This window comes from Trichomycterus rosablanca, chromosome 22 (assembly GCF_030014385.1).
Source record: "Trichomycterus rosablanca isolate fTriRos1 chromosome 22, fTriRos1.hap1, whole genome shotgun sequence".
Lineage (NCBI taxonomy): Eukaryota > Metazoa > Chordata > Actinopteri > Siluriformes > Trichomycteridae > Trichomycterus > Trichomycterus rosablanca.
The window spans coordinates 5,225,246-5,248,739 of record NC_086009.1 but is presented as its reverse complement, the minus strand read 5'-3'; the positions used below and the strand labels follow the sequence as shown (position 1 = coordinate 5,248,739).

Below are 23,494 nucleotides of genomic sequence, written 5' to 3'. Positions count from 1 at the left end.
ATAAATTGTTTATTGCTTTAATAAATATTAAAACAACAGTGTAATATGAGTTATTTTAAGAGTGAATGCCGTTGACTGGCCAATTTGCTGTTTAAATAGTATACTTTCTTAACATCTATTTAACTGATACATAGGAAACACTAGTCTAACAGGCCAGCTATGTCCCACAGCAAACTACTGAATGGTACAATCAATTAAAACATTAAACATAATCATTAACAGTTCTACAGAAAAAAATACTATGTTTAACAAGCAGTGCAGTGATGTAAAAACTGTCCTGTTGTTGCTTCTGCTGATTTTTATAGTTACCATTTTGTATTTGCTCTCAGTGTCTCGTGAAAAATGCTGTTACAGTCTCACCTTCAGTAAACTTCTCCCACTTTTCATGGGTTACCCTTGTTGTGCAGTGGAAAACTGACAGTAGGTAAAAGTATATGGATTAGGACTGTTAATGATTAACCAGTTAACCGATAACCGACAAAGAAGTCAGTCAGTTACAAAGGTCATTAGAATTTATTTCAAACAGTTAATGAGAATGAAGTTACTAATCTCTGTACACGCAGTACTCATATTAAGTTAGACTGCTGATTTGAGACTCACCCGCATCCACCAGTTGACTGTTTGCATACTCATTCAGATAAACTGCTGCAGTTCTAATCTGAACAGAATTTTCCAAAATTGTTTAATGCATTTGTATTCTTTAAATCATGAACAAGTGAGGTATTAAACAATATAATCACAAACAGTTGTGTATTAATTACTCAAAATAGACTATTTTTAAAATGATAGGAAAGACTGCATACATTTTACTCTGGAGCATTTAGTTGTCATATTTATTCTGGGTAAGATTATTTTTATTTGCACTTTCTAACACATTCTAGCATACTTCTATAATATGTATATAACAATTACCCAGAAGTAAACTTAAACAAGCTTTGTTTCATGTAAAATCTACCTAGACATTTTTCAAATTTCAATAAATACATCATGTTTGTCACTGTATGAATAAATCAAGTAAGTAGGCTACTACATGTGTTACAACCTGTATTGCTTATGAAACTAATTTAAATCAGTTACATCTTTAGATCATTTTCATTTCCTATAATATTAAAATCATATTTGTAAAATTATTATAGGCAATTCATGCAGTGAAGTCAGTTTCATCATACACAGGATTTACAAAATGCACACCTGAGTGTGTTAAGGTAATATTGTTCAGATTATCTGATCCATACAGCCCAGGAATTTCTGGCAATGTGCTTGTCTTCTCAAACATTGGGTTGTCAAAACCGTGGTCTATGGGCCCACCTAGTTCCCCGACCTCACTACCTTTCCTCCAGCTGCTCAGTGAGGGCAAGGTTGGCATTTGCAGGGTGCCTCGACGATAGAGAACCACAAAAAGAACCAGGAAAGCAAGCAAAGCCAGAGTGCCCAGGATGATCCCAGCCACCTCTCCTGCACCCATACCAGACTTATCACTACTTGCCCCTGAAGAAGCATGAAACTCTGCACTGTCTATGCCCATGTGAGAGCCTTGTGCATTTATGTCCCCCAATATGTCCCAAGCAAGAGCCTCTGCCAGTTTCCCAGATTGTGAACCTGTGTTTTGGTCCAGAAGAACCACCTGGATCTTGTGAGTGACATAATATGGAATGACTCCCAGCAATCGTTGAGTTACTGACACCTTTGATAAAGCCATCTGGATGGATTTATATTTAGGAAGACCGAGAAAGAGGTGCTGCAGGCGCTGGCGATAGGATTCAAGGCTGAAGCCGTTAGAGAAATGGATGGTCATGATTGCACCACATACATCACAGCAATGTCCTACTGGAGTTAATGGTTTCTTGCAGTCCAGGTGTAAACAATTGACAGTGGCACAAATTAGGTGACGGTTACCTGAATTGCCACACTCACATCCAGTGATATCACCGCAGGGTGATCCACCGACTCTGAGTGTTGAAGATCCATGAAACTGCAGCTTCCCCAAAGGAGAACTGGCGTACTGAGAAAATTCAGAGTTGCTACTAAACTTCTTCCCCAGTACAGACACACTCTTTACAGAAATGCTCTCCTCATGTGATGAAATGTCCACACGGAAAGATGAGCCGTCCCGGAATACTACATCATCATACTGGCAAGGAACACTCTCTTCATGAACAGAGAAAAGATATGGACCATTGTGGAGGTCATCTAGTGAGGAAGCAGCCTTCCACAGAACAGGATTAAACCACTTCAGAGAATCAGAATCTCTAAATTGGGTGGTGCCACCATCACCGCAGCCTGGATCTTGACCTTGTGAGATAGAAAAACCAGCTCCAGAGGCCAGGATAAACTCTCCATCCACTGGCAGACCCATTCCAGAAAGTGTATGAGCCTCCTGCACGTACACAGCTACTTTCCCATGAGCTGGAAACACCACCTGGTCACTACCACAGGGCACTGAACCTTTGTCCCAGTTTGTTGCATTTTCAAAGTTGGTGTCTGGAATCCATTGCCTGTAGAGTGCAAAAGCAGGGCCAAGCATACAGAAGAAAACCAAAAGATACTGTGCAGTTGCCATCATGAGAAATTATGAAGGAGAAAATAAAGAGGCTGTTATGAACCTTTGGCCTTTCAGTGACTATGTGACTGTCACATGAAACACTCAACTGGTCTGTTAATGTTAATTCTAAACCATCATGCTGTCAAATATTTACCACAGCAAATGAAACCAGAAATCATCTTATATTGTTGTCCTATGAACCTCAAAGAATATTTGCAAAGAATGTGTTGACTGACAATAACTTGGTAGATGCCTTAGCCTTTTTTTGTGCTCCAATTAGGTCAAACTGGGCCTTGCATTGAGGATCTAAATTAAGGTTTTAAAAAGTACTATTTAATTAACACCAGTTATGAGTGGCTGCAGTACAATCCAAAGTCATTATTCCAACAGAGGACACAAGTCAGACATCCTACAGTACAGAGGTGCCCAATACGTTGGTCATGATCGAACAGTCGATTGCACAGTGCACGCTGGTAGATCATGCCTTATTAATTCTGGGCAATGTGATTGACATAAAATGTGACCACTGTTTCTTTAATTTGCTGTTTGTCACCATAGCTACAATATAGGCAACTGAAGCGCATTTAAAAAAGCTCTAATGCTTTTTTTAAAAATGATGAGGCCAACATTTTTAAAAAGATCGCGATGACCTGTTGACTGAAAATAGTAGATCTTAAGCCACGAAAGTATGGGCACCCAGCTATTTGTGAGTTCGATTTGTTAAGGAAAGAGGAAAAATGTTCACTTAAAAAAAGAAATAATGCTCTTCAAAACACTGATTATTGGACAAAACTTGAGCACGCAGTAAACCCCTGAATTTCCCAGCGTTGCTTTTACTCTGAATAAAGGTATAATGACAATACACTTTGTGTTTATGTGGTTTTGTGTGGGGGTGGACGGATCGATCCAAATATCAGTATTATCAATACCAACGTTGGTATTGGAATCGAATCGATACTAGTGTAATGGGGTCGATACTTTAGTTTACCTTTTTATCCGCAACATTCAGTACGTTTCTCCCATTTCATCAGAAAGTAAAGACCATGTCTGTACTGATTCCGCTCCTCTCACATCTTACCTGCTCACCTCGCTCCTCCCTCCTGCTCTGCTGTTTTGTTGAGGTGCCGTCACGTTATTATGTTGTTAAAATCCTAACAGACATCAGTACATTGGTAGGCATTGTAAAATTGTAAGTTTTTGAATACTTTGCTTTGTACATACAGAAATCGGGGCAATTTTATGGAAATAATAGTGTAAATTATATGTACGTAAAGTACGGACGCACCTTACGCACTTTGCGCACCCTACGCACCCTACGCAAATGACGCGGAGCTGCCGTCTGCGCATGCGTAGTGAGGCTCTTATTCTGCGCTTTTGTGTTTTCACGAATAAGCGCTCCTTTTTTGACTTTGTGCTCATAAATGAAATCAGAATAGCATCTATTTTTCACTTTTAATTAATGAGGACACATGTATTCGGTCATTATTAGAAATGTACATATTTATTCACCCAGCAAACACAACTATGTGGTATGAGTTAGCCGCTTGGTGGTGATACGCTGTGATGGTAACGTTGTGAGAAAGTAAAGCACCAGAAATAAGAAGTGTAACAGCTTTAAACATCTGAATTTATCTACAACTCTACTGAGAGCAGCTACTTACAAAAAATTTATGCATTACAATAATAATATGATAGTTATAAATAGTATTTATTAAATTCAGAATGCTTATAGAAACAGAAATCACTGCAATTAGCTTAGCAGCTAACACTAGCGACAAGTACCGGCGCTGTTCTGTAATGTCTTTCGTATAGTTAGTGTACTGCACACAGAGTACAAGTCTTTATTGTATATCTTTCATAAAAATAGTGATGGTTTATGAGTTATTTGGGTTTTAGTCAGTATCTCAGCTGTGAACTAGGTGGCTAGGCTAGGTGTTGACGCCACACGGCTATTCTAACCTTATTACTAGGAGTGCGGATCGATCCAAATATCGAGTATCAATACTTTAGTTTTACTTTGTCTCCGCTACATTCAGCACGTTTCTCCCGTTTTATTAGAAAGAAGAAACCACGCCTGGACAGTAGCAGCTCCTCTCACATCTGACATGCACACTGTAATCCTCCAGCTGTGTGTGAGCCCAAGGCACATGTAGCAGTGAGAGATAATATACAAGAGAGATGTACTTTATACAAATATACATCTGTATAAAGTACAGTTACATATTGTCTGTATATCTTCCTGTAAATTTGCTAAAATATTTTTATTGTTTCTTTTTATTTTTGTCTTTATTCACTTTTATTGTTTATTGTTTTATGGTCATCTTTTGCTTCTTTTGTAATTCTGTTATTATCGTTGTAATGCTTTGGCAACATTGTTTTTTTACAGTCATGCCAATAAAGCTACTTTGAATCTTGAGAGAGAGAATATGCTAAGAGAGAGAGGAGCTATGTGGGGATATTTTACGGCAGTAAATAAAAAAAATGACATAAAAAAACCCATTTGTTCTTCAGTAATACTTTTGTTTACTTTATTTTTTGTAAGCCACAGAAGTGCAGTGGACGTTTAGTTTTGTTATTATATTATTGTATATGATCGTACGAAAAACCTCCTCGTTTTAACCTCCTCAAATGTGTTCATTTGTCATGCCAATAAACCCTCTTTTGAGTTGAAAGAGAGAGAGAATATGCTAAGAGAGAGGAGCTGTGTGGGGATATTTTCAGAAAAGTGCAATGAAAGGGATGAATTATGTTTTGTTATTATATAATTAGTTCTGAACAAAAACCTCAGACTTAGTTCATTATAGTAATAAATGCCAAACTCATCATGACACAACTGCTCTCCCCTACATGAAAGTAAACACACTGCTAAAAAGTCTCGGTACCACAGTTTAGGTGGATTTGTTTCATTCCCCATTGAAGAGCCCTACAGAGGGAGTAGGGAGTAGGGATGATTATTACGGAACGGCTGCATTTCGAGTCACGTGGCATTTCCGACCCAGGTCATTGGCTCACATTATGAGGTATTTGTATTATTTTGTGAAGCTTAGGCACATTCGCTAACCTTATTAAAATATTTCTATTATAAACAACTTCTAACTCTTTTTGTATCTTATTGTATCATTTGTAGTGCACTTTTATTATAAGTAGCGGCTTATTTAAGATAGAAATTCGCAGGGGTCCTACCGGCAGATTAACGACTACTTTTGTTTACACACACGTCACCAGGAAATGAACCAAACTTCACAATGTTAAGACGGGTGAATATAATTTTATTTATTATTACTGCATTAATAACGTTCTTATTTAGTTTAACGACTCACTGAAACAGCTGTAACTATTAACACTGATGTGTTTAGGATTCACAGGGTGAGGTGCCACTTTTTGATGAAGATGAGACTGAATCCAGCAGGAACAAAACTAAAATACAGTGAGTAGCAGATTTACACACAGAAACATAATAAATGACATGTCTGCCCCATATCAAGAATGGTTTTCCCACATATGTTACCTGTAAGGGGATTTATTAGTATAACATACATGTGTCCTCTGAATATAATGTACATGTACGTTTATAACATATATGAAATACCCATAATAACAAAGTGTGTGTGAACATACACTAAATATATCTATAGGATTCATTTTATATGGGATTATATGTTGTATCCATACATGTTAGCATAAATATTAAATAATTATATATGCAATGTCATTAACAGTGTACTGTACTGCACATCTTCATTACACAATGCCTGATGCTGTACTGTCCATGTCACTGCTATATTTTTTATTCTGTGTTTATATATATTCCTTGTACATCTGGTACTTGGCGAATAATAAAGATTCTGATTCTGATAACATATAAAATAGGCAGTATGCAAACATACGTTTTCCTTATTTTTAAACATTCATGTCATTCGAGATGCCACAATTTATATATTTAATATAATATATATTTTTATGTATAAATAATTATATATGTTACATATATGTAAAAAATACATTGCACATACATAAGCATACACATTTCTATGGGTCACACATAAATGTCAATATATGAAATTGTTCCAATTTCTAACAGGCTTCATATATAATTTGCACAAATATGGGTATATGCATATGGATATTTAAAGCTGTTTGATTAAATTTATCCTGACACTAGAGAAACTAGTGATATTTATTTTCACATTATTTAAGAAATAGAACTGTTTTGTTCCATCCATTCCACAATTGATTTAACCTTGGAGCTCTTCGATATTCCTGATTGATTTCAGAAATAGGTTAGTTTTTTTCCATTTATTTTTGGACTTTTTGGGTTTGGAGTTTTTGTGTTAATAAATACAATTTATTTTGGGCTCAGGGCAGTTTGACTCCCTTACTTTAGAATAAAAGCTGACTAATTTATTGTGGATTTGGGGCTGTTTAATGCATTTCAATCTAGACTTAGAGTTGTTCAATTCCATTAACAGCAGAATTAGTGCTGTTTAATTCCACCCCATTTTAGAATTGGTGCTTTTAAATCCTTTCCAGAAAGAGTTTGATTTAATTAGATTTTATTGAGAAAGACCGCTGTTTTAAAGGAAAAAGAGTAGTTTATACTGTTTGTTCTTGAATTTGGACTTTTAAATCTTATTCATTTTAGAATAAATGTGATTTAAACTCACAATTTAGGCTGTATGTGTCCATGAACTCCAGAAGTATTGTGGTTTTTCATGTACGTATATCCATTATTGAACATAAACATGTTTTCTCATAGATCTACAGTTTAGAACATAATCAGACTTGACGTTTTATACATACAGTGTATCACAAAAGTGAGTACACCCCTCACATTTCTGCAGATATTTAAGTATATCTTTTCATGGGACAACACTGACAAAATGACACTTTGACACAATGAAAAGTAGTCTGTGTGCAGCTTATATAACAGTGTAAATTTATTCTTCCCTCAAAATAACTCAATATACAGCCATTAATGTCTAAACCACCGGCAACAAAAGTGAGTACACCCCTAAGAGACTACACCCCTAAATGTCAAAATTGAGCACTGCTTGTCATTTTCCCTCCAAAATGTCATGTGACTCGTTAGTGTTACTAGGTCTCAGGTGTGCATAGGGAGCAGGTGTGTTCAATTTAGTAGTACAGCTCTCACACTCTCTCATAGTGGTCACTGAAAGTTCCAACATGGCACCTCATGGCAAAGAACTCTCTGAGGATCTTAAAAGACGAATTGTTGCGCTACATGAAGATGGCCAAGGCTACAAGAAGATTGCCAACACCCTGAAACTGAGCTGCAGAACAGTGGCCAAGATCATCCAGCGTTTTAAAAGAGCAGGGTCCACTCAGAACAGACCTCGCGTTGGTCGTCCAAAGAAGCTGAGTACACGTGCTCAGCGTCACATCCAACTGCTGTCTTTAAAAGATAGGTGCAGGAGTGCTGTCAGCATTGCTGCAGAGATTGAAAAGGTGGGGGGTCAGCCTGTCAGTGCTCAGACCATACGCCGCACACTACATCAAATTGGTCTGCATGGCTGTCACCCCAGAAGGAAGCCTCTTCTGAAGTCTCTACACAAGAAAGCCCACAAACAGTTTGCTGAAGACATGTCAACAAAGGACATGGATTACTGGAACCATGTCCTATGGTCTGATGAGACCAAGATTAATTTGTTTGGTTCAGATGGTCTCAAGCATGTGTGGCGGCAATCAGGTGAGGAGTACAAAGATAAGTGTGTCATGCCTACAGTCAAGCATGGTGGTGGGAATGCCATGGTCTGGGGCTGCATGAGTGCAGCAGGTGTTGGGGAGTTATATTTCATTGAGGGACACATGAACTCCAATATGTACTGTGAAATACTGAAGCAGAACATGATCCCCTCCCTCCGGAAACTGGGTCGCAGGGCAGTGTTCCAGCATGATAATGACCCCAAACACACCTCTAAGACGACCACTGCTTTATTGAAGAGGCTGAGGGTAAAGGTGATGGACTGGCCAAGCATGTCTCCAGACCTAAACCCAATAGAACATATTTGGGGCATCCTCAAGCGGAAGGTGGAGGAGCGCAAAGTCTAGAATATCTGCCAGCTCCGTGATGTTGTCATGGAGGAGTGGAAAAGCATTCCAGTGGCAACCTGTGAAGCTCTGGTAAACTCCATGCCCAGGAGAGTTAAGGCAGTTCTGGGAAATAATGGTGGCCACACAAAATATTGACACTTCAGGAACTTTCACTAAGGGGTGTACTCACTTTTGTTGCCGGTGGTTTAGACATTAATGGCTGTATATTGAGTTATTTTGAGGGAAGAATAAATTTACACTGTTATATAAGCTGCACACAGACTACTTTTCATTGTGTCAAAGTGTCATTTTGTCAGTGTTGTCCCATGAAAAGATATACTTAAATATCTGCAGAAATGTGAGGGGTGTACTCACTTTTGTGATACACTGTATTCCCTTGACATTTTATACATTTTTTGTTGTGAATTTGATTTAAAATAGCTTTAATTGCCTTTTTCAACCACCGTGAATCACCGATGAACTTGGGCTTTGGCTGGACTACTGAAGGACATTCATAGACCTGCCCCAAGCCACTCCAGTATTGTTTTGTTTGTTGAAAGGTGAACACTCTGAAAGAGGTTTTCTTCCAGGATGTTCTTGTATTTGGCTTCATTCATTCATCCCTCTAGTCATTCTGTCACTGTCAGTGAGAAGCACCCTATATACATGATGCTTAGTGTAGCCATCCATCTGCAAAACTCCTTCCTCAGTTATATCTTTTCACTTTAACTTTAATTGGTATGCACCTTCTTTAAAACATTCATAAAATGCTCACAGCTTTACTGATAACAATCGTTTTATTATTCCCAGACATCCTTTGGCCACTTTCTTCCACCTGTTCTTCCGTGTAAGTGCCATCTTGGTCTACCTGTTAAGTGAGCTTCTCAGCAGCAGCTTCATCGCGTGTATGGTTACCATCATTCTTCTTTTGTCATGTGACTTCTGGACAGTCAAGGTGATTGAAACAATATATAATTTCATATTTAATAAAATGTACATACAACATCCTTACCCTTTCATATAATTTTGACCAGAATGTGACTGGACGGCTGCTGGTAGGGCTGAGGTGGTGGAATCAGGTGGATAAGAATGGAAAGAGCCACTGGATATTTGAGTCACGAAAGGTCAGTGAATGCGTCTTAAAAAGTTATATTATGAATGAAATGTAACTAATGCACTACACATCTGTAGTTTTTACAGTGAAAAACATTCTTCCACTTTTTCTATTTTTAGGAAACCAGCAGAAAAGTGATCTCAAATTCAGAGTCACGCATTTTCTGGCTTGGTCTTGTCGTGTGCCCAGTCTTGTGGGTCTTTTTTGTATTCTCCGCTCTCTTCTCCTTCAAGATCAAGTGGTTGGTGAGTCTCAAAGTCCATGCTGCACTTCTACAAAATAAAATCACTTTGGGCAGATTTATAATAATGACCGATGCATACCATGAGCTCTAAAATAACCTTTTACTTAAATTGCTTCCAATTTATATACACAGCACATAAAACGATTAATACATGCTGGGGTGGTTGGTGTATAGTTTTTTAGTTGCCAGGGTCCTGAGGTTGATTCTTGTCTCTGGTTGCTGTTTATTATTGGTTTCTGGACCAGTCATAATAATGCCTATGATTTTAGTCCACAAAATTCATGGTCAGGTATCCACATTCATTTGGCCATAGAGTCTACATGCTACAACATTGAATACTTTAAAGCAGTCACTCTTTTGCGTGTAGTTTAAAACGTGCTGGTGGCTAGCTTTACCTATTTTGGAGAAAGCACATGCTGCTTGATCCACCTAGCTTAGTCAGGGCTCATGCAAACCTCGTCAAATTGGTTCCAACTGTCCCCTAGTTGTGTCTGTATTTGTGTGTTCGTGCAGGCGGTGGTTATGATGGGAGTCGTGTTACAGTGGGCCAACCTCTACGGGTACGTCCGATGTAAAGTGGGTGGTGGAACCGATCTGAAGAACATGGCGACAAACTATCTCGGCCTTCAACTCTTTAAGCAGGTACATTAGCTGTTTCCAGAGATTTTAACTTATATACGAAATATATAAATATATAATAAAATATATAATAAAAAAAAAAAAAGTATATATATAATAAATATTTGAGCAGATTCTAACGAAGTCCTTGTTTAACTTTTTCCAGGCTATGAATAAATCACAAGGACCCTAATGCACCTTCAGAAGATTGAAAGTTGGTGTTATATTCTAACTTATTTTCTTATTTTCATACTGACTTAAAGGGGAACAAACATCTAGTGAATTTGTCTCATATTAAAACACTGTACAGTATTTCAATCCTATTTCTTAACTTATAGCAATACATGCCAAAATCTTACTATAATAAATTGTTTGTTTGCATTGTATGATATATGGACAAAAGTATTGGGACACCCCTTCTAATCACTGAATGCATGTGTTTCAGCCAAAACAGTTGCTACCAGGTGTAAAAAATCAATTATATAAATACATTTATAAGCTTACAGATGGCTTTGTGCACAAAGCAAGGTCTATAAAGACATGAAGAAAAGTTTAGTTTAAAGACATTTCAGTGTCCTGCACAGAGCCCTGACCTCAGCCCCACTGAACAGCTTTAGAATGAACTAGAACATCAGTTGAGGCTTTTTTGACCAGCAGCAGTGCCCAGCCAAACAAATGCTCTTTTGGCTGAATGGGCACAAATTCTCATACACAGACATACTTCAAAATCTTGTAAACCTTCTCAGAAGAGTGACTGTTGTTATATCTGAAAGGATTACATAGAGGGATGTCCAACAAGCTCATGGTCAGGTGTCTAAATACTTTTGGCCCTTTTTCTAGTAGCATGTCGGGTCCAAAATAACTGTGTTTTATGTATGTCTCTGGAGGATGGATTAAAGAAATATTGTCTAAATTGTGGACTGTTTGTCTAATCTGTAATAAAATGTGTTTAGTATATGTGTGCACACTGTTATTTACTATATACAGTATACTATATACTATAAACTATAAATATACTATAAAGATTTAGCTTGATTTGACCAAATCTTAATGGTGGTACATATCGGCTCCTTGTCACCCAGCCAATATAATCGTCTAATATTCAGTATCAAGCTGTGTTGTGCACTTTTAACTGATGTCCTGTGGTTGGATAAAAAGCTTTTAACTACACAGACACCCAACAGTTATATATTTTAGTTTCTAAAAGACTTTGTTTAAATTCCTTTATATTTTATTTCAATTTACTTACATTTGAAATCCTTGAACAAGTTAGTCCCTGTTATCACTTACATTCCAGCATGTGTAGGCTTACAAAACCTTAGGAGTAACTTTTTTATTAAGAGTATTTCACCAGCCAGAAAGCATTACATTTCATTTTTTACAAAGCACAAACTAGTAGATGCTTATAAATGTTAAATAATAATAATACATATTAATATTAAATGTTAACTAAATCAGTTTGCCAACAGACTCTATTAAATTATACAGAGCAGGTGATAAACTAGTCCCTGTTTATTAGCGGTTACTACTGAAACAAGAAATAAACACAATATTAAATAGGTTTATTAATAAATGCTTCATATTTATGCACCTTGCATCAGACAGCTCATACTAGAACCATACAATGCTCAGTTGTATTTTGGATGCAGAAAAGGACGATCAGTTTTTGGTCACTTTAAAAATCCAGCTTGTCAAACGTGCAGTGCTGAGTTTTAAAGAAAACAATGACACAGATCATGTAAATGATGTCTAGACTCAAGTACGTCCAGAAGCAGATTTTATCCCAGAATGCTGCGTAATCCTGTTTCCCCTTTCTATCCGCTGACTGGTCATCCATATTGCTCACAAAACTGGAAATCTTCTGGATGGATGTCTTCTCTCCAGCGCTTGATATGCTGCTCTTGAATTCAGTGTCTGATTAAAGAGAATTTGAGATGTTATTTTGTTGAATATGTACAAGTGAGAATAAAAGTACACTGTATGGTCAAAAAAAGTATTTGGGCACCAATTGTATTTACTGAGGTGTTTCAGCTACATCCATTACTAGTGTGTGAAATTAATTAAATATAAGCTTCCAACTATTTGGCATTATTTTGGGGAAGGCCTTTTCCTGGCCAAGAAGAAATAATCAAATTCAGCCCAAGTGCTTAGGTACATTATGGGTCACGTGGCAGTAGAAACTACTAAATGTAACTAAAATATAGGGCACTTAACAGACGATACTACAATACATAAATTAGGGACTTTTCATCCTTTTATATTTCATCATATCTGTCTTTTGTTTTATATAATACTTTACCGTGTTGAGGAATTGTGTGCTCCTGATTCTCGGAGCTGTCTGGTTTACGTGGCCTTCCTGACTTGCCAGGCAAGATGCTTCCATTTTCAGCCAGTCGAGACAAGGTCATAGAGATCAGCAGACTAATCACCAGTACGAGCAGACAGAAGCAGAAGTGATAATCTGATAAATGGAAACAAAACTGTTATTACATATATAAATGATATAACCTATAGATATCTTGCATTATATTGCATATCGTTGGATCCCACTCACAGATCAGAGGGCTGCAGGGGCCACCTTCAGGCAGTTGTTTGGATAATATGAGGAGAAACATTGTGAAGCTGAAGACCAATTTGATCTTAAAAGGGTTGCGTTCACCAGCCAGTGGGAGAGCAAAACTCACCAGGTCGACCACCATGATGAGCCCAGTGGGTAGTACCAATGATACCAATGCGTTAAAAGCACTGTGGGCCAGATAGAACTGTGGAAACATGCATGTTTCAGTTAGTTCAGTTACATAAACATCTACTACCTGCTGAGCAATAGTTATCTAATGTCACTCATCGCTCATGTCTTTAAAGCTATTCAAGAATTATAATAACAAGTAAAGTTTATAAATCTTTATATTACTCATAAAGTTTAAATAATACAACAAACAATTACACTTTTCTTGTTTGTATTAAATACATTGATAAATCATTAACATCCTCTAAAACTTGCAATGTTGCTTTCAAAGCAGGTCCAACCAGCTATTAAATACTACACTTCACATACCTTGACTAAATAATAATCACTGTGTTTTATGCACAATTGTTCTAGACAACCCAGGCAATTCCATAAGTTTACAAACCCTTTCTTGCAATTATATATTTTTATCTATCTATGTATTTTAAAAAAATAGAACTGATTGTTTACATTAACGTATTTACTGCTTTCCCCTTGGAGTTCCACTGACAGGGTCTGCCATTCCCCTTGACCCTTTCCCAGTGATGATAGTGACCCAAAGGAGAGATTCACTCCACAAGCTGTGCCAATACACAAAGTGTGAATGTCAGTAATGTCACCTGGTAAAGTCGTTTACAGAAGCATATGCCTTCCAAAACAAACATTTCACAAACAATACTGGAATTTACAGTAAAACAATAGGAAATGGATGTAATACAAAAAAACTAAGTGCTTGATGTAGTAAACATTTTGATTAAAGTAGCATCTATGATGTCAACCACTAATGTTGGACAAGCAGGGCTGGCTCCCAATTAACATTTAAGTTTGATTTATTCATGCTTAGTTCGGTCAGGGCTCTGTAAACCCCACTGGAGTTTCTTCACACCAAACGTGTTGCTTTATGGACAGTCTTGCTGGACCAGGTAAGAACATCCCCATACTGCTGCTACAATGTTAAATATAATTTGTTTATATAACTTCTCTTATATAACTGTTGGTAGTAGGTGTTGCTGAAACATCTAAAGTCAATAATTATGGCGAATGTCAAAATATATATGCCCAAATAGAGTAGTTTCATGATTACATGAAACGTCAAACGTCTGGCTTGTTCTTAATGCATGTTACAGTAGATACATCATAAGCTGAACCTCATCAATCTCACTGATAATACATGGCACAGTAAAAACCTTTTATATAAATTAAGATTTAGGTTCTTACAGCTTTGGTTCCATCCACTGATTGCCACAGGGCAGGAATCTTCTACAAACGGATAGGTGAAGAGGTTAAGTTTACACTCCGTCGTTATGTACATAACAATGGCATTCTTCACAGTACCATTGCTTCTCACGAGTATGTCCTTAGATATGGGCTTCATTGTCAAGCTAACACTACATGTAAAAGAAAAAGATGGAGTTTAAAAAGTAGGATGTGAACAAGGTTGGTGTTTTAAAAGGAGTTCAACAAAAATAGGAAAAATACATTTATTTCCATGTAGCACTTTTTCTGGTATTGTACAACAGATACATGTTAGACAAATGTCAGACCAGCTTCTCTTGGTTGGCAGTGTTTTTGTCTAACAACCTTCCAAAAGATTTTTCCTGACCTTATCTGAGGTGAACGTTGAGTTCCTTAAATTAAATGTTTATCTGGTTTGGGGTTTTGTTTCATTCTTGGTGCACCCTTTGAGAATATCTAGGCCAGACACTACAGGGAAACTGTTTTATTATATGTTTTTTTGTTATTTAAAGACAAGTCCCAGAGTCTTACAAATACAGTAGCTGTGTTGTCCAGTGAAGGCACCTGGAGACAAAAAATATTCATGGCACTTTGTCTACATATTTTTAACTACATGCATTTATGCCTAAATCTAAATTACACATTTACACAGACACACAAACAAAGATGAAGACACTAAGAGCCGACTCACGCATTGCCAACGCTCAGATTGGGAGTCCAGATTTTGTCGAATGGCAAGAGAATTTCATTAAAAGCATATTGTGAAACATCCCATGCAAGACGGGGGTCGTTCCATTCCTGTTAAAGTAACAATACATGGTGTTTAGATCTTATTTAACAAACCACTACTAATCTGGGATTTTTTACATTTTGCTATATGATATTTAGGTATAGTGATTGTTTCAGAGAGATTTTACATCACAATTACTTAAAATACAATGCTGTGTTAAAGAATACATTTTTTAAAGAATGGAAACTTTGATTGGATCAAACTTATGGATGTTAACGGAAATTGGGATCTCAATGGAACATGAATGAAACGTCTTCTTGTCCAACAAAATGTATACATTTTATTATTGTACTTAAATAAAAAATACAAAATAAATAAAGATATGATTATAATTATTATATTGGTGAGGTTGAAATGTGAATGTAGAGTTGAAGGTAACTCACCATGATGATTTTGATGCGACTTGTAAATTTTAATGTTTTTGTAACCTTGATGCAGTGAGCACAAACCAGAATGATAATGTTACATATATTTCCAGAAAGAATGGTTACTTACGATGAGAATACAGTAGCTTTTAAGTAAAATACTTACTAAAGAGATGGTCTCACACTGGATGGATGTGAGATTAACATTGATGACACATTCTGGAGGCTGTGGAGCACTGAGGAGATCTTCATTAACGAGTTCATTTGCCAGACATCGACGCGTGTAACATACAGAGTCTACAGACACTGTTCAGGACGATTCACATTATTCATGTTTAGGTGGACGTTCAGGTACCCATTTATAGACATTTTTATGAAATTTGCAGTTATTATAAAACAAAAATGTAACCAAAAACTAAACAAAACAAACAAATTAATTAAAACAAAACAATATAATTCATTATAAAATTGTAGTCAAAATTTTTAACTGTTTTATTCAGATCAATCAGGGACATGGTAACCCTGGGCATAGATGGGGAAACTCTCGGGGGGGGGGGGGAAACTGTATAGTTTTTAAACTGACTTGATTTTTATTTTTGAGTGTGATGCAGAGTAACAACGAGGATATTATTTTTTTAGTTGATCAAACTGTTGTTGGATACCTCATTTTATTATACAATTTTGTGTTTACTTTGTGTTTTTTGGGAAAAAAATTACAACTATAGTATATAAAACTACGTATATCTCTGTGATACAGCACAGTGTGTTGTGTGCATTTATATTATATATATATATATATATATATATATATATATATATATATATATATATATATATTATGTTATATACTGTATATCCACAATCCTAATCCACAATTTTTGTCTTTATATTGAACTAAAAAGGGGAAAAACTTGAACAAAAAATCCTACAATTGAAATAAATGTAAAAAAAGAATGTCTAGTGACAATTAAAAGAAGCTACATTAAACACATATACTGCAAAATATAAAACTTAACACCACAAAAATTATTAAATAAAAAAGAACAATGTATATCAAATGTGTTATATCCTAATTGTAAGATGTTTTACTGAAAAAAAGCACCTAATAGGTGAACTGTACAAGAATGAAAAAAAAATTTAATAAACACATGGCAATGTAAATGTATATATTTATTTATTCATAATAAAATATATGCATTAAAATATTTTCTAATTTCATTTTATTGTTATAATTTAAATTAATTAATTATATATGTACAATCATATAAAATATGAAAAATTAAAATGTACTGCTTACCTATCAGGAAAGAAAAGACAAAGAGACATTTCAGGGTAGTGTGGAGTGGAATAAACACCATGGTCATCACGATCAGCAAAATGCCTGCACTGTCATGCAATAATTAATTTTTATTCTAAATTAAACGAGACATTATTATTCGGACCAACCAAACTGGATGAATAATTTTGCCAGGCTCTTTGCTTTACAGCAGCTCTTCTGATTCCTTCTCCAGAGCAGAAACATGAGACATCAGTTTAAAAGCTTGTGATAAAAGTATGACGTGACTCTAACAGGTTACCCAACAAAAGCTATTAGCCTAGTTTGTTTATTTATTCATTAGCATTCTAGTTTTTAAAAGATCACTGTGCATATAAATTAAATCTGATCTTTTTGTAAAGCAGCAAGAGAAGCACACATCTGCTTATAAACTAAACTTTCTTTCGATTAGCTGTGCTGTTGATCGTGAAGCTAATGGAGTGGAGCAATGATGCAGTAAGGTCGCGTGTTGTACACTAAGTACTGATGTTTTAACTTGGCTTACTTAGATTGTTGGCTGAACATTTTTTTCTTTGTACTTAAACGGACGTGCATTTATTACAGGTTAACTTAAGGATATTGTTATGTAATCTGGTTAACAGAATTTCTTATTGTTCTTTACATTGTAGATGTTATATGTAGATGTTATATGTATGTTTTATCTATAGTACATGGAGACATTATCAACCAATAGACTTTAAAACTTAAAAACACATATAACAAACTTTAAATCTTAAAAAAATATATAAATATATGTGGAACTCACACATTAAACAAACATTTATAGTTTTAATTTTTGAAAACCTTTGGTCTGACACATTATCCCTGGTTTTCTCACTTATTAAACGTATTACAGCCAGTCCTGTTGAACCTAAATATGACTTAAAAAGAACGGTGGCTGGCCTACCAAAATCTGTACAAAAGCACATCAATAACTCATCTAGGAGGTCCCAAGGAGTCCACACAAACATCTAAGGAACTGCAGGCCATGTTTGCCGCACATAAGGTCAGTAGTCATGATGTCACCATAAAAAGACATCAACAGTATTCATAGGAGAGATGCAAGACAAAAGCACTGCTATTAAAAATAAACATTAAGCCTGGTCTTTCATTTGCCAAACACACCCTGATGACACCTCCAAGCCTAATAGGATATTGTTCTATATTGAAAATATAAATTCCATTACATCTGCCATAAATCTGCCAAAAATTGACCTCTATGGAATCGGAAGCATTTGGTTGCAGCTGTGGCTGCTAAAGTTGGCACAAAACATTTTTGTTTTTACTTTTACTACTTTATTACTATTTTATTTTGTATCTAGTGTGACAAATACAAAAATCAGACAAAACAGAAATTGGCAAATGTTTTTATGTCATTTTTATGATATTTAAAATATGACAGTATGCCATGTAGACAATAAATAGGTGAGTCTATGCATGTAAGCATAAGAATAATAATTCTCAGTTATTTGTAAATAAAGGTTAATAAAAGATTAGATAATTGTGACTTAACCATAAACCCTTACAGTTACTATAAACATGCATATTCAGCCATAAGAAACATAAACTCCAGTGGTTTCTGATCATCATTACTTATTATTGTATTACTACATCCAGAAATCAAGATTGTTAATTTGACAAAATTCTGCTCTGGATATTGCTATTATACAAGTAATATACAAAATATCAATGCAAAGAAAGGTCTGAAAGCAGATTCTGTCAAATCGATTCACATAAGCGTTCTTCCTCTTTGTCTCCTCATTAGCATTCTCCATGTTCTCCAGGAAAGTCACAATTTTCTCCATCGACGTTTCTTTGGTTGTCACATCAGCACAGACTGTTACCACATCGTTCATTATAATATCTGTTTAAACAAAATTGTGACGTATTACATTGGTTCTTAATGTGGATTTACAAATCATGTGCATTGTGCTTTAAACAAATGACATTATAGTACAATACATTATTAATTATGCATCAAATTGTAACATACATCCTATTATATGGTTTTACATTTACAATTTTAGTTTCCTCAAATGTCATTAGGCAAATACAATGCAAAGTAATATACTGTAGTATAATAATATACATTTTTATACTGACCATTATTAGTATTGTTTCTTTGTTTTTAAGATTAAAAAATTATATATTATATATTATAAAGATCTGGAAAAATCTGGACAATATTTCTCCCAAACTCCAAACCTATGTAATTTATTATAATGGGACATGGTAGATAAATTTATAGTTTAATAACTGGACAGTGTATTACTTTGCTCTGCTTACCCTTTCTTTCTTCATCCTTTGCTTTGCCTTTACATGATTTTAAACACATTGCGGGAAGGAACCTGCCACTTTCAGATATCCGCGAGAATACCATGGAAGTCAGCAGACTCATAACCAAAACAATTAGACAAAAACAAAAGTGGTAACCTGATGAATACAAATGAGAGATTTATCTTGTTAGACACATTTATATAGAGAATGTGTACGATGTACATAGGTTATCTGCACAGTCACTTTAGTCTGTAATGCAACTGCTTACTGATGCTGTGTTTGAGAGCTGCTATAAATAAACCGTACTGTGTTTGGTACAAATAAGTACACCTAAAAACTCAGGACTGTATGTTTCCTACTGTCCCAACTTTGTTTCTACTCACGGATCAGAGGGCTGCAGAGGCCGGTGTCAGGTAGATGTTCAGTGAGGATGAGGAGGGACATGGTGAAGCTGAGCACAAGTGTGATTTTAAAGGTACTGCGTTTTCCCTGTTCCAACGGAAGAGCAAAACTCACCAGATCAGCCATCATGATGAGCACACTGGGCAGGATGAGTGTCACTATTGTGTTGAATGGGTTGATAGACATTGTGACCTGAGAGGTTAGATTAAAAAAGGTTTTAAACTTAGCTTTATAAACATATTCACACTAAAAACATATATAATGATTATACACATTGCCAAATTGTGTTAAAGCAAGTGGTTATTTACACTAAAATGTGTTTCCCAAATCAATATATTTTAATATCATGGTTAATTGGTCAGATTTAGATAACCCCAAATAAATTTGAAAACTGAAATTCTAATTTAGTCATGAAAAAGGAAAGTTGGAAAAAAAGTTAAATGTTAAACCACCATAGTCCTAAACTGTATATAGTTTAAACTCGTTTTAATAAGTGGTACAATAGAATTGGAAACTTACATAGATGTAGTTGCGAAACGGTTTAAGTTTGTCCTCAATGAGATCCACTGATACAGTTTGCCATTCACCCCGATTTTCCCCCACTGCATCTATTCTTCCATACAGGAAGCGCAGGCCACAGACTAATCCAGTACAAATGTAAAATGCAGTTAATAATCTATTATATTATTCAAAATATAAAGCATCTCAAGAATGCTGTGAAAATCAATGAAACTGGTTTTTGACATACATTTATCACTCCATCCATTAAGGGCTATTGGACATCCATCCAGCACAAATGGATAGTTGAAGAGGTTTATTCCACACACCACAGTGGTGTACATTTGGATAGAATGTTTTACGGTACCATCATGTCTCACCAGTATATCATCATACATGGGCTTCACATCTGTTTCCACTCTACAGCCAGAGAAGAAATTACTGGTTAATTAAACACAGGCAAAAACATTTAAAGCAGAATAATGCAATCATTTACATACATGTAGCACAAGTAAACAAATCACAACCAGGAAAATGTATTTTATTATGTATTTAAATCCTAAATTAAAATTTTATTTTAAATACTGTCAATTGAAATTCTTTGCTTTGCTAACATAACTGCACATAGTAGAATTTCTATCCAACCTGACCCTCCTTCTCACTATAGGGACAAAATACATTTGTGTCTTCTTTCAGACAGCAGTATTACATTTTTGTCTTTTTTAAACTTCTTATTTTACAGATCATATGCTTCACACTTACAAACTTATAAAATATTACAATATGTCACACCTGGTTTTACAACAGTTATGCTTAGATCACAAAGGTCAAATTTCTCTCATATTTTAGTGTGAGATTAAGATAATTACTCACATTTTTATGACTTTTTTATTTATTTATTTTTTATAATTAACCACAATTTTAAAAGTGTTTAATTTCCCCCACCTGTAAAAGCCAAAACATAAAAGCATGAACAGTGCTAAAGGCATTGAAATAGTGCAGGCTAACTTACGCATTGTTCACAGTTAGATCAGGCGTCCAGATTTTATCAACGGGCATCATAAGATCATCAAACTGGTATTTTTTATTGTTCCATGCAAGGTCTGGATCTGTCCATTGCTATTTAACACAACAACAAAACAGTTTATCCAGTTACTACTTATTTTTTCTTGTGTTCACATTAGCACCAATATACCATGAACACTTACCATTTGAATTTTAATGCGACTGGAGAAACGTAAAGCTTTTGTATCCTAAGATAAAAGCAAATAAGCAGTTTTAGTTTGTACATAAAATCTATTTAGGTTATACAATGGTATAACTAAAATACATCTGACTAGAAGTATATTTAAATTTATGTGGTAAATTGCAAAAAAGCAAAGAGCCAAAAGACATAGACCCATATATATAATATTCTATATTTTTCATCTAGTACATTTTGTGAGACACAAAAAAGTATAGAAGAGCTTATACTAGTAAACCTTTTTTGACTAAAGAAATATGTGTGCCAACAATTTAGTCACAGAAAATGAACAGTTGCATAAATCATTATTATTTCAAGACTGTCATGACATACATGTGCTTTACATAATATTTACATCAGTTTTTTTACATGAAATAATGGGTTTACTGATTTTATATCATTTGATTATAAAATAACATTTGTAAAGGTGTCATTGCATATGCAGTATAACACCAGCAAGTCTCCTGTTATATTAAAAGAATGGATCTGACAGGGAAAACCCCACCTGGCCTCAGTGTCTTTTATTTTCTCATAACAGGACAGTTTACTTGACGTTATGTTTTACTAATGCAAAAGTCTGTATCGTTTATGAGGAAGTTGATGGATACTTAACCACTGCTAAAGTCTCATACTGGATGCTTGTAAGGTTCACAACTATGCTGCATCCCTGAGACTGTGGTGCACTGAACAGCTCCTTGGCAACCAGCTCATTTGCCAGACAGCGACGCGTCAGACAAGATGTCGAAAATCCCACCATAAGATCAGACCAAACTGTGAAAGCAGAGGCAGTGCAAGAATACAATGCCAGTTATAATTCATAATCGACAGAAACTAAATATTATCCTTTTTTTAGATTTTGAAAGAACATGCAAGATTTTTAACACTGCAGTGATTTGTGTTTCTGCTTGTTTAGCAACCCTAATAGATAATTGTTCTGACTTTTATATTTGACAAGCAGACACCCCTGTGATTTTTATGTACCCTCTTACCTGATTACACTTCAGATTTTCTCTGTTTTATTGGGTAAGTATTTGTAGTTTTATTTGAGCAATGTATTTGTGTGTTCATACAGACCAGGACAAAACAAAAACTGTACAAATTTGTACAATTAAAAAGTTACATCCTAATCAAGACAGTAAAAAAACCCTAAAGGGCTTAAGAAGAGACCAACTTCTGGGCTTGAGAACTACAACCATTACAAAAAGCTAACATACATAAATATCTTACCAATTACACAAAAATGGATGCAGAATGTTTTCAGGAGTTGCTGTACCACCGTCATTTCGCCCAAATCTACAAACACAAACAGTCACACAGCTCTTTTCATATTGAGCAATTTGACTTTTTTATTAAAAAAATAAAATAATCCAAAACAGGAAAACCATAATATACCTAACACAGTATCTGACACTTCTGCTTACCTACAGCTCTTCTCCTCCAGGACCAGCTTGTGATGCCTCTAAATAACCCAAAATCTGCTCATATTAATTAACTCTGTGACGCAGAACCAAATACACAGCTCATATTTAAAGCTTATATGCTGAACTGTAAACATCAACCAAGTCGTGCATTCTGGCTTTGCTGTCTGTTGATTTTTCATTTTTTCAATCATTCAGTTGACACTGAGGACATTAACTTATATAGAACAACATTAATAATATTTATTAACCTACAGCCTGTGCCTGACTGGAATTCAAAAGAGAAACAATCATCACACAAACAGCTCATGTGGGTTTAATTAAGTTTATTAAAGAGTATAATACAACACAGCTTTGACCCTGAAGCTCATTATAAATGAAAAGGAGGCGGGAGTAGCCCCTCTGTTAGTTTATGCTGGTTCTACATGGTAAAAATAAGTTTATGTCAGTTTATTAAAAACATTTGTGCTTAGTAAATTTTAATATATGTTTTGAGAATAAGCTTTTTGAGTTAAAACATTGCATCTGTTAAAAAAGCTAAAAGGAAAATTCACAAAAAGTATTTCTATATTATTAAGAACATGTGACAAAGTTTTGACAGTATCCATATCATTGGTAGAATTTATAAAAGCAAATACTGAAATTAAGCAAACCAT

The 23,494-nt window shown here is 35.3% G+C and overlaps 4 protein-coding genes across 4 annotated transcripts; 1 reads left to right on the top strand and 3 right to left on the bottom strand.

Annotated features, from left to right (window-relative positions):
• Nucleotides 1-1,141: 1,141 nt before the first annotated feature.
• amn (amnion associated transmembrane protein) lies at nt 1,142-2,563 on the bottom strand. Its single transcript, XM_062984894.1, has one exon. The coding sequence runs from the start codon at nt 2,561-2,563 to the stop codon at nt 1,142-1,144; it is 1,422 nt and encodes a 473-aa protein (XP_062840964.1).
• A 3,110-nt stretch (nt 2,564-5,673) lies between these two features.
• zgc:112148 (uncharacterized protein LOC550424 homolog) lies at nt 5,674-11,524 on the top strand. Its single transcript, XM_063018688.1, has 7 exons — nt 5,674-5,799; nt 5,899-5,969; nt 9,404-9,548; nt 9,628-9,717; nt 9,827-9,952; nt 10,465-10,593; nt 10,736-11,524. The coding sequence occupies exons 1-7, from the start codon at nt 5,788-5,790 to the stop codon at nt 10,760-10,762; spliced, it is 600 nt and encodes a 199-aa protein (XP_062874758.1). The 5' UTR covers nt 5,674-5,787; the 3' UTR covers nt 10,763-11,524.
• A 720-nt stretch (nt 11,525-12,244) lies between these two features.
• LOC134300303 (5-hydroxytryptamine receptor 3A-like) lies at nt 12,245-17,049 on the bottom strand. The gene is made up of 9 exons (XM_062985023.1): nt 16,983-17,049; nt 15,852-15,991; nt 15,704-15,748; nt 15,222-15,328; nt 14,513-14,682; nt 13,766-13,875; nt 13,124-13,331; nt 12,862-13,030; nt 12,245-12,479 (listed from the first exon to the last, which is right to left on the bottom strand). Exons 1-9 carry the CDS (start codon nt 17,047-17,049, stop codon nt 12,245-12,247), a joined length of 1,251 nt encoding a protein of 416 aa, XP_062841093.1.
• Nucleotides 17,050-17,166: 117 nt separating this feature from the next.
• LOC134300302 (5-hydroxytryptamine receptor 3A-like) lies at nt 17,167-22,702 on the bottom strand. Its single transcript, XM_062985022.1, has 10 exons — nt 22,648-22,702; nt 22,034-22,191; nt 21,386-21,430; nt 21,190-21,296; nt 20,428-20,597; nt 20,199-20,320; nt 19,661-19,871; nt 19,287-19,433; nt 18,734-18,864; nt 17,167-17,187 (listed from the first exon to the last, which is right to left on the bottom strand). Exons 1-10 carry the CDS (start codon nt 22,700-22,702, stop codon nt 17,167-17,169), a joined length of 1,167 nt encoding a protein of 388 aa, XP_062841092.1.
• Between the last annotated feature and the right edge of the window lie 792 nt (nt 22,703-23,494).

What these genes read in the sequence shown, in the direction of transcription:
- amn (XM_062984894.1), bottom strand. Translation starts at nt 2,563, where the DNA reads ATGATGGCAACTGCACAGTATCTTTTGGTTTTCTTCTGTATGCTTGGC.
- zgc:112148 (XM_063018688.1), top strand. An exon ending in AGGAACAAAACTAAAATACA is followed by an intron (nt 5,970 to 9,403) that starts GTGAGTAGCAGA and finishes TATTATTCCCAG; the next exon opens with ACATCCTTTGGCCACTTTCT. An exon ending in GTGACTTCTGGACAGTCAAG is followed by an intron (nt 9,549 to 9,627) that starts GTGATTGAAACA and finishes AATTTTGACCAG; the next exon opens with AATGTGACTGGACGGCTGCT.
- LOC134300303 (XM_062985023.1), bottom strand. Translation starts at nt 17,049, where the DNA reads ATGACCATGGTGTTTATTCCACTCCACACTACCCTGAAATGTCTCTTT. An exon ending in TGTCTTTTCTTTCCTGATAG is followed by an intron (nt 15,992 to 16,982) that starts GTAAGCAGTACA and finishes CGTCCTGAACAG; the next exon opens with TGTCTGTAGACTCTGTATGT. An exon ending in GTCGCATCAAAATCATCATG is followed by an intron (nt 15,329 to 15,703) that starts GTGAGTTACCTT and finishes TTACTTTAACAG; the next exon opens with GAATGGAACGACCCCCGTCT.
- LOC134300302 (XM_062985022.1), bottom strand. Translation starts at nt 22,702, where the DNA reads ATGACGGTGGTACAGCAACTCCTGAAAACATTCTGCATCCATTTTTGT. An exon ending in GATCTAACTGTGAACAATGC is followed by an intron (nt 20,598 to 21,189) that starts GTAAGTTAGCCT and finishes CTCTGGCTGTAG; the next exon opens with AGTGGAAACAGATGTGAAGC. An exon ending in CGTTTCGCAACTACATCTAT is followed by an intron (nt 19,872 to 20,198) that starts GTAAGTTTCCAA and finishes CTAACCTCTCAG; the next exon opens with GTCACAATGTCTATCAACCC.